Raw genomic sequence first — 10,641 nt, forward strand, 5'->3', positions numbered from 1 at the left:
TCATGTACATGGTGCATATACATACATACGCTCAAGCACACGCTCATAGAAAGAAAGAAAGAAAGAAAGAAAGAAAGAAAGAAAGAAAGAAAGAAAGAAAGAGAGAGAGACAGAAAGGGAAAGGAAGAAAAGAAAGACAGGAAGAAAGAAAAGCAGGACGAAAGACAGGAAGGAAATAGATAGATGGCAACATAGACCTTAAAAGAAATTGGATTCCAGGCCAGATAAACAACTTTAATGTGAGCAGAACCGATCAGTCTACCTCATTCCTTCCTTGACTCTTGCTCTATTGACTCCTCATTCCTTAGTCTCTGAGGAGGAGGAAGAGCAGGCCAAAAGTCTAGAGCAGCTTGCACATGGGCTGGAGTCTCTCACATGGGGGCTGGAGCCTCTCACATGGTGTGCTGCTTCTGGTCCTAGACGAATGCAATGTCCTTTAGAGCTGGGGCAGACACGAAACAAAATAACTTATATGCCGACTCTTGCCTTCAGCAATCTCATCTCATCTCTTCTTCCTTGTGGTCACTGGGCAGCTGCATCACATTGTGACCCATAGAGACTCCAGGTCACTTTTAGAGAATCTGAAAAACAGACATGATGAGGAATAGTGAACTTGGGAGGGGCAAGGTAGGGAAGCAGGGGAAGAGACTTTGATCATGGTGTTAGCCTTTCTAAGGAACCAAAGCCTGAAAATAGGGTTGGGGGTGGGAGGGGAGAAAATGGGTGAATTTGGGGAAGGAGAAAAAATTTAAGAATGTACCTTTTCCGCTGCGCTGCAGCCTTTGCTGTTATTCATGTTGATATTCTTCATGGAGATGAGGGTGATGCTGTCCTTCTCTCCATTGGCCGTGGAGCAGCTGAGATGGGAAGGAGCCCAGTTTACAGAGAGAAGGGAACAGAGCAAGGGGGGTAAAGGGAACTTGGGGGCAGCGTACCTTCCATCTTTGTTTCAGACAAATGTATTTAGGGATGGATCATGATAAAATGAGAATATACTCTGAAATCCAGGAGACTTGTACTTAAAGCTGGTATGTTTTTGTTCTTTTTCAAGTTGGGTTGGTGGTACAACTAGAAACCCAGCACTTGGCAGGTAAGAGGTAGGGAGATGAGGGGATCAATGCTATCCTCAGCTACATAGTGAGATCAAGGCCAACCCAGGCCCTGTGAGGCTCTCTCTTCTAAGCAAGACAGTCTTTACCATCTACTAGTTGTTTGAGGTTGACAAAGTTACAACCTGGTTTCTGTTTGTTTGCTCACTTTATTTTGGTAATATTTGTCTGTTTTTTAGATTGGTCTCATATGGCCCAGGCTGGCCTCAAACTACAACCCCAGTCACTGATGACCTTGAATTTCCATTCTGCCTGCCTCCTACTTACCAAAGTGCTGGAATTCCAACTATCTGCCACTAGGTCTGGACTACAGTAACTGAACTAGAACCCAGGGCTTTCTGTATACTAGACAAGCACTCTGACTGAGCTACATCTCCAGCCCCAATTTTTAAAAAGATTAAATTTTTTAAACCTTATGTGTGTGTATGTGTTGGGAGGAGGAGGGTAACCAGGAGTGTGGGTGTCCTTGGAGGACAGAAGCAGTGCAGTCCCTGGAGCTAGAGCGACAGGTGACTTTGTTGCCCAGTGTAGGTGCTGGGAACCCAAACCAGAACCTTTGAAAGAGACGTACATGCTCTTAATTCCCGAACTGTGTTTCCAGCACTGACAACTTTTTAATGTGTAAAATAAAGTCAAATGTCCCTTAAAGAATTGCTATAAAAGCCAGAGGCAGGTGAATCTCTGTGAGGTCAAGGCCAGCTTGGTCTATGTAGTGAGTAGTTCCAGGACAGCTAGAGCTACACAGTGAGACCCTGTCTCAAAAACAAACAAAAAGAATTACTGTAAAGATTTGAGACAATAGCACAAGTTTTATGCCATTTTGTATGGTGTATAGTTGGTTTGTTTTTGTTTTGTTTTCCAAAACGAGGGTTTCTCTATGTAGCCCTGTCTGTCCTGGAAACTCGCTCTGTAGTCCAGGCTGGCCACGAACTCAGAGATCTGCCTGTCTTTGCCTGCCGAGTGCTGGGATTAAAGGTGTGAGCCACCACACCCTGCTTCAGAGTAGGTTTTCAAAATGGTTCCTGTGCTTAGAGAGGATGTATCTTACGCCAGAATCTGCGCTCCTGCACTCTTCATGAAGAGACACCAGAAGCTGAGCCCTGTGCTGCAGAGCCTCCCTTATCTTTGCTCACCTGAGCCTGCCAGCCTGGCCCAGCTTCAGTGAAGTCTGCAGGACTGTGGGGCATATGTCTGCAAGTGGTGTGAGTGGGTGTGGCGTGTGTCGAGGAGGCAGAAGTGTGTGCTAGATGGAAGATTCCTCTCATAGACTTCTAACATCTTACCTTTCCGAAAGCCCTGAACTGCCTGGTTTCTGTGGATCTGTAAAATCCCAAGGACACAAATTAGTGTCACACACTATAGTTCAGATCCCAGACTTCCTCTCAAAGCCACCCAAGCACCCCTTCCCATCCCATGTGCTGTCAGCTTGAGCCCCTTGTCCAGCTCCCTAGGCACAGGGGTCAAGGGATCCTGGCAAGCCAAGACAATTACCTTCAGACTCCTTGTTCTTCCGACACATAAACCTTAGACTGACCACACTGGCTAAGGTTATCCCCACAACCACCAGGATGACAATGAAGCTGATAACACCTGAGCAGGGAAGAGATGGGGAGCACAGGAGAAGAGGTGTGATAATAAGGATGTGTCTAGAATTCCCTCCGTGGTAAGGTGTGTATGTGTGTGCGCGCAGGCGTGCGTGCGTGCTCATTATATATATATATATATATATGTATATATGTATATATGTATATATATATATATATATATATATTCACTCAGAGTGAAGTGAATTCTGCTTCTGTATTAGCTGGTACCCCTAGCCAAGAAGAGCTGGTCAGAAAGCCAGAGAAGACTTCTTTTCATGAGAGACTTGCTCACCAGCAAGTCCATCCCAGAATGAATGGATGAGATTTGAACTCACGTTCCTATCCAGAGTCTAAGTCAGTCCTGAGGCAGAGTACCCACCCTCTCATGCCCCATCCTCCCTGCCATCTCACCAAAGGCAAACACAGTTATCATTGGCTGTGGTGTGGGGCTGGGCTGGATGGTCACATCTTCCCTTGTCTGCAGGCTTGTGGTTACTGAACTGGGAGTAGCATTCAGAGACATTTCTGAAATAGAGTGTGTTTCCGTGCTTCAGTGAAGGGAACTGGCAGGAACTGGCAAAGAGAGATTTCTCCTGATCCCCAATCCCCAAAGTAAGAGCTTGCAGAGGGCTAACAGCCCTTAGAAAAGACTTCCTCCCCGCCTCTGACTAGACCACCTGAAGACAAAGACAGAGGTTAGAGATCTCACGTCCCTGCATGAATAGCTCTGCCAGTTGGTTACACTACTGGTTTCAGAGGATTCCAGAAGGTTCAAGATGTTTCCTACCATCACTTAGTGCCCAGAAGAAAGGATTTATGCTGCAGAAGCAGGGAAAAGATACTGGGCAAAGTAGAGCCATCTCTATTCTGCCAACAGTTGAAGATGAAAGGAGAGAAGGCACTGACTCAAAGAACCAGGGTGCTAGGGAGGGTGCATAGGTTTCTGGTCCTCTTAAAATGATATTGGGTTGACTAAGTAGCTCAACAGGTAAAGGTGCTTGCCACCAAGACTGATGGTCTGAGCTCAAACCCTAGCACCTATGTGATGAAGGAGAGAGCCAATGTCACATTTCTCTTCCCTTGCACAAGTCACATACTTCAGACCTATTTGCCATCCTATTTCCCTATCTCTGCTCACCTCCTGAATAAGCATGGGAGTGGAAAATGTCCAAGGATCAAAAAATGATTGAAAAGAAATGGTCATAGGCATGTCTGACTCTTCCTCTCTGCTGGGAACACACACTGGACATACCTCCTCGTGTGCTGTTGATGCTGCTGCTGCTGCTGCTGCCACTGTCTGGGGTTCCTGTGCCTGCATCTGAAGCAAATGGCCAAGTTGGAGGGTTCCCATCCCTCCCAGCATGCCCTGAGAAGGGTCTAGCCCTTTCCCAGCTCTGTATTTGGGAGTCCCCTTCCCATTACCCTCTCCTGTCCTTTCTTTTCTCTGTCCCAAATTCAGGATTGTTTAACCTAGACTATGAGCAGACCCAACTTCCTTTTTCTATTTCTCTCCAATGCTTTCTTATAATTTTCCAAACCAGGGCACCACTGGTGTCGCTTCTAGACCCTCCATCCAGCACTTAGGCTGTCTGACTAAAGGAGGAAGGAACACATCCAGACAAATCTAGGCTCCATCACCTCCTGCCCACCTGCCCTGGGTACTCACCAAGTCCCGATGTGTGCTTCTGTGGCTGTAGTGATGTCAGGCCAGGTAAGGAAAGGGAGTGACCATCTGTGGTGCTTGGCCTGGGCGTTACAGGCTGACTGGATACCAAGGAGACTTGCGAGGCCTTCTGTAGAATTTCTGTAGATTGGGAGCACACATGACCGCCTCAAAGCATCAGCCAGAATATATACAGGGAAGGTTCCTTGGTCCGACATATCCTCCTTTCTTTCTGTTTCTTTTCTTGTGTGTGTGTTTATGGTTATAAAGCTAGGACTTCTTTTACACTAGGCAAGCACTATACCCGTGCTCCAGTCCTGCCCTCATTCGCATCCCTGCTTTCCGTTCCTGAAGGAGTCATTCTCTGGCTCACCTCTGAACCTTGGCCTTTGCAGCTTGCTCGGCTTGGAACCCATCTTCCCCACCTTCCACCCCACAACCTCTGTTTGCTCATCTCACTCCTTCACAGGTTCAGATCTTGAGGCCACTGCCTGTGGGGAGGGTCCTCCAGAGCTGATGTCGGAAGCGGGTGATGTTTGTGTGGGCCCTGTGACACCTGCTTCTACGCCCCTATTTTGGAATCACCAGTGTAAGGTCCTGTTTGCCTGTCCCTTCTGCCACAAGTCTACACAGCTCTGTTCTCCCACAGAGCTGACATAGCCAAGTTATTCCTGGGCCCTCTCTGGGCACCATTTGAAGTCTTGGCAGCGGAGTACCTGGGGTAGTGGTGCTAAGCAGAAGCCTTGAGCTGCCGGGCCCTGAGGAAAGTTTGTTTCCTGAAAGAACAGAAGGAGATGGGGAGAGGAAATGGGGCAGGTCTGATGACGTCATACCCCTTTGCCCATCTGAGAACCCCCAAGCTCCAAGGAGGTCTAAATGGCTGAGGGTGGCATCGGTAGGTAGGTGCCTTCTCAGCAGCCACACACACTCACTCACCTGAGCTGAGAGAAACTGGCTGGGGGCTCAGACTCCTGAAGAGCCCTGAAACACATCATTTGAGGGGTCTGCTACACTGTTCTCCACTGTGCCCTTCGCTCCCTCTCTGAAGCTAGGTTTTGCTTTGTTTTTCCGTCTCTTTTCCTCCCCTCCTCTACCTCTGACTATTCATCTCTTCCCTCTGCAAGCCATGTTAGACTAGGCCAGTTAAGTGAACCCCAGAGACCTCTGGCCCAAGCTTACATCACTTGTATTCAGTGAGAAACAGAGACAAGCCAAGAGGTAGTGGTACACACTGCCTTCAGTCCCAGCACCCGGGGGCAGAGGCAGGCAGCTCTCTGAGTTTGAGGTCGACCTGGTGTACAGACAGAGTTCCAGGGCAGGCAGGGCTACATAATAAACCCTGTCTTGAAAAACCAAAAGAAAAGAAAAACAGACCAGAGCTCCCTCCTCTACTACCTTTCTAAATCCTTAGGCACAAATGCTGGAGGAGACCGTGCGCCTTACCTGGGGAGGTTCGAGCTGTCGTGGACTGAGAGCTGCAACCTGTAAGAGAAGCAGAAATACATAGACCGGGCACGGTGTCGCACGCCTTTGTTCTCAGCACTCCGGAGGCAGAGGCAGGCAGATCGCTGCGAGTTCAAGGCCAGCCTGGTCTACCTGTCTCAAAAAAATCAAACCAAATATGTAGACTACCTTAGTAACTCTGCCAAGCAGAGCTCACAAGGGAAACTGGGTCTTCTGGCTGTCTAAAACCCCTGTGGTAGAAGGCAAGCACACTTGGCCAAGGATTAAAGGACAATGGCTTGTCACCCTTACCTTATGGTTCAGAGTCCTAGAGTTTTTTACTGTATCTTCAATCCTCTATAGGTATCCTGCCAACCTGACACAAGGCTAGGGGATGGTTATTTAAACTAGCGACTTGTCTGGACAAATACCCAGAATTCCAGGTCTCTGGGCCTATGCCACTATTGGCTCATTTATTTACCCCTGGGAAGACTGCCATTTTTGGACCCACTCCAAGGGGAGGGGAGGGGAAGGTGAATGAAATGGGTGGGGCTTAGGATTTATTTTGGGTTTCTCTCTCTCTTTCTCTCTCTCTCTCTCCCTTCCCCCCCCCCCCCCCCCCCCCCCCGTCTCTCTCCTCCCCCCTCCCCCACCGGAGGCAGAGGCCTGCACAGGAAACAGATTCTGAGGTATGTCCAGGAGGGGAGGGAGCGCTGAAAGAAGTGGCTGGTTCACTCTCACAGAAATGGTTGTTCTGGGCCAAACTTAGGGAAGAGGTGGTTACCAGCAGCAGCTGTAGTTGGAGCCCATTAGCCATTCTGTTTGTGCACATGTGTGTCTGTGGGCTTCTGTGTAGACGTGTGTGTGCGTTTATGTGTGTGTGTGGGAGGTGCTGGAAGGTCAGCTCATGTTTGCTCACTTTCCACAATGAAATCATTCTTGAAACCTATGAACAATGTGAAAGGAAAACAACACGGGGAAATGGAACCACCCATCTGAAGCCGCTCCCTCCGCACTGGCTGGACTGAGGCTGCAGGCTGGCCCTACTGGGAAGTATCAGGCCCTGGCCCCAATGGACTGAGGCAGCTGGGACCCACCCCAGGTTATGGCGGCCTGCTGGTCTGTTTGTTTTCTTTAAGCCACTACCTTCCTCCACACAGCTATCACTTGGATAGTGTGGAACTGTTTCCAAGCCAAAGCTTACCCAGCCCTGAGATGTGTTTTTCCAGGTCAAAATCTCCCACATCCCCTGTTCCTTTGTGGGTAGAGGTTCCAGAAGGAAGTAAATATTACAGGAACCCCAGGCTAAAGAGAATTCTTCCTAACAACCGATGAGCCTGGACATCCAAAATCTCTGAACACAACTGCTTGCTTCCGGTTCAAGCACGTCTTATGAATCCTCTTAGTTCTGGGAGGAGTGCAAGTCAGAGGGCACCTGTCTTTCTGAACCTATTTTGAAAATAATCTACCTGTTTTTGAGGCATTCCCAAGGCACAGGCATCAAAACTTAAATGTCTGTACTCCTGCCTCCTGTCCCACTCCTCTCGATTGTCACCTCAAAAGACTATTCTGCAGGCAGAGGAGGCTTAAGGAATGTGTGTTTCTGTAAGGGCAGCAGCGCCTTTGACCAAGGGGCAACAGACACAGCGCTGTGGCTACCGGAGTTTCTCATTTTCCTGACCTCTACTTCCTAATCCCTACCTGTTTCATTTCCTTCCAGTCTAATTCTGCCCGCGCCCCCGCCCCCCCCGCCCCCCCTACACCCTGTTTTCCTAAGCAGCAGTTTAGTGTTGAAAACCATGGGATGTAGCTCAGTGATAGAGCACTTACCTAGCCTGTGTGGAACCCTCAGATCAATTCCCAGCAGCGCAAAGAAAAACAAAAAAGTGATGAGTTCTGGCTTCACTCACTGTCTGAGATGGACCTGAATTCTCTGAAGTGTGAGAGGCTAGAGGTGTGATTCTGTGTAAGCCCTAAATTAACTGGATCCTCAGGATCACACCACACGCAGGAGAGAGAGAGAGACAGAGAGAGACAGACAGAGAGAGAGACAGAGAGAGCACCTCATAAAGAGTTGGGCTGAGGGAGAAAATACATATAAAACACACAGATTCTGACAGCCCTTGCTCAATCAGTGCTAGACATTTTAAAATTTGCCCCTTTCTCTTGATTTTTCCAAATCTAGAGACAAGCTGACTCTCTCCATAGTCAAGACCCCTGTCGGCATGAGTCTGCTCCACACAATTCCTCAGTCGCCAAAATGAAGCAGACACGTGCTGTGCGCTCCTGGATGGAGAGCTTGGGCAAGTTAGGAGTTAATGTGGCTGGGAGAGTTCAGGCCTTTGGGGTCCCTCAGAGGTCCCCAGGATCAACCTCTGCCTCTATCCTGTGGGCAAGGAGGGGTGTCAGCATTGCCCCCAGCCCGTGGACTTCTAAAGAAATGTCTCACTTTTTTGGCAGGAGGCAGTGTTTTCTGAAGCATAGACCCTTTCACCTAAGCACGCTGGCCATCTTTCCAATGCTTGGAGCAGTGGGCTGGGGTTGGGGGGTGTGTGACAAAGGGAAGTGCTGTCCTGTGAGTCAGAGTGTCCCGGACTTCTCAGGGTTCCCAGCAATGACTCCCTAATCAGAGGATCCTGCTCCAAGGCCCCACTCCTGACTGCCAGCCACATCAGGGAGGTTTTATTTCAGGCACCTTGCAGGAGGCCGTCTCATCCAGGCCCTGTGTTGTGTGCCCCCTCCTTGGTAAACAGTTCTTTGTGTCTAACAAGAAGCCCTCTTGCTGTGATTTGAGATTAAAGTCAGCATTTCAAATTCACAGGTTGTAATTCTTCACAGGAAAGAATAAAAGAGAAGGCGACCTTTAAGTCCAAGGTGCAGACCATAGGCCTAGAACCTTCCAAAGAGTGACTGTGGTGACCAGATCAGTCAGGAGTTTTTGCAGGGCAGCCACAGGCTTCTTCTGCCTGTGTACCCTCAGGAGGAATTTTCCAGGTTCTGTCATGCATCAAGACAGCCATTTCCCACCTTTCGGGGGCCAGACTCTATGGGGAACCCTAGAAAACACCGTAACTGAGCCTAACAGCATCTGTTTTACCAGGGCGGTGACTCCCATCCTCCAGGCCAGCTGATCCCCTTTATGGAAAGGTTCTGGAATTTCCCAGGATGGGAACCTGTGGTGGTGGTGGGGGGGGGGGGGAGACATGCTGGAGAAAAGTGGCGAGCGCCTCTTACCTTGGAGCAGGAGTAAACCAAGGATTGCTGAACCCAGCCTCACGGCTCTGTTAGTCCCCATATCAGCTGGGCGTGTAGCCGGCGGGCTTCTCTGTGCTTTCTCTGTCCATAGTGGAGAAGAGAGAGGGAGTGCTGGGCTGAGATGGGGGGGCGGGGCTGGCCCTCCAGGAGCTTCCTGTCAAAGAATAGAAGGAAACAGATTGGGACTGGCTCCAGGGGCCCCAGTAGAGCACACATCCCAGATGAGGATGTGAGCCTGAGCAGCAGAGGCTGTGAGAGGCCTCTTTGGGCTCCCTGGGTTCTGTGTACGGTGATGAATGGTGCCAGTCTGCCCCCAATGCTACCTTCCTCTCTGGGCAATCCCTCCCGCCCCTCCCTGCAGCACCTGCGGTTTCCCCCAAGCCTACTGTTCCAGACACATTCTCCTCTCCAAGGACCCAGTCCTAAGCTCAACCCACCAGCTGCCCATGCTCTATAGACTATGAATTCTCCACATTCCTCTCCCCACTCAGGGCTCCCAGTCCAGATGGGACTTCCAGCATCCCTTAGGGAGGCCTTACAAGCAATCTCGTTATTCCTAATGGAAAAACAAGAGGTGGGTTGGCCAAAGAGCTTAGTGGGGGAAGAACTAGCCTTGCAAGCATGAGAACCTAAATTCCATCCCAAGACAAGGTGGTTGGCCACTCCCAACACTGGAGAGGCAGAGATGGGAGAATCCTTGGGGCTCACTGGCCCTCCAGCCCAATTGGTGAGCCCAGGTTCCTATGAAAGACCCTGTCTCAGAAAACTGAGTGGATGGCTCCTGAGGAACAATATCTGAGGCTGGCTTTTTGCCTTTGTACAGACACTTGCACTCGTATGCGTGCACATACACACACACACCCCACACCACACACGCATTACACACACATACCATGAGGATCACATGCCAGGTATTTCCCTCCTCTCCCCAGTCCACTGGGGTTAGGTGTCCCTGTGCTTGGGCCATACCCCGTCCTTACCCTCCATAGCATGCCTCAGGCTCTCACTGCCTCCTGAAGACTGAAGGCCAGCAGTATTCTACACAAAGCTCACCATACAGCAAGGCCCAGCATGTACTCATTGAATTAAATCTAAAACACTTAAGAGTAGGAGAAAGAAATGAAGAACAGAGATATCTGACATACAATACTACTTTCATTTATGTAAAGTTTTTTTAGACAGGGTTTATCTCTGTGTAGCCATGACTGTTCTGGAACTCACTCTGTAGACCAGGCTAGCCTCAAACTCAGATCCTTCAGCCTCTGCCTCCTGAGTGCTGGGATTAAAGGTGTACAACATCATTCCCTGTCTATTAATTTATTTATTGATTGATTTTTTAGGTAGTACCTGGTATAATTCAGACTGGTCTGTAACTCGCTTTGGAGGTCATGCCAGCCATGACTTCCTAACCCTTCCGCCTTCATTTCTCTTGTGTGGGTCACAATACCGGGCTTTCTTATTTATGTATGTTTTTATTTAATGATGTTGGGAGTTCAGGGCCATGTACAAGAGAGACAAGCATTCTTCCACTGAACATACTTCTACTGGCCCTTGTTTGAGAGGGATTTGTTTTTTTCTCTTTCTT

The 10,641-nt window shown here is 49.2% G+C and overlaps 1 protein-coding gene across 2 annotated transcripts; it reads right to left on the reverse strand.

Annotated features, from left to right (window-relative positions):
* Positions 1-213: 213 nt before the first annotated feature.
* Positions 214-9,168, reverse strand: Ecscr (endothelial cell surface expressed chemotaxis and apoptosis regulator). Of its 2 annotated transcripts, XM_038332131.1 has the most exons (10): positions 9,036-9,168; positions 5,802-5,840; positions 5,075-5,134; positions 4,362-4,499; positions 3,948-4,013; positions 3,107-3,220; positions 2,601-2,699; positions 2,393-2,429; positions 761-857; positions 214-581 (listed from the first exon to the last, which is right to left on the reverse strand). In XM_038332131.1, the coding sequence occupies exons 1-10, from the start codon at positions 9,094-9,096 to the stop codon at positions 573-575; spliced, it is 720 nt and encodes a 239-aa protein (XP_038188059.1). In that variant the 5' UTR covers positions 9,097-9,168; the 3' UTR covers positions 214-572. The 2 variants fall into 2 exon arrangements, with proteins under 2 accessions (XP_038188059.1, XP_038188060.1); XM_038332132.1 differs by lacking the exon at positions 5,075-5,134.
* Between the last annotated feature and the right edge of the window lie 1,473 nt (positions 9,169-10,641).

The sequence above is a fragment of the Arvicola amphibius genome, chromosome 5 (genome assembly GCF_903992535.2).
Source record: "Arvicola amphibius chromosome 5, mArvAmp1.2, whole genome shotgun sequence".
Taxonomy (NCBI): domain Eukaryota; kingdom Metazoa; phylum Chordata; class Mammalia; order Rodentia; family Cricetidae; genus Arvicola; species Arvicola amphibius.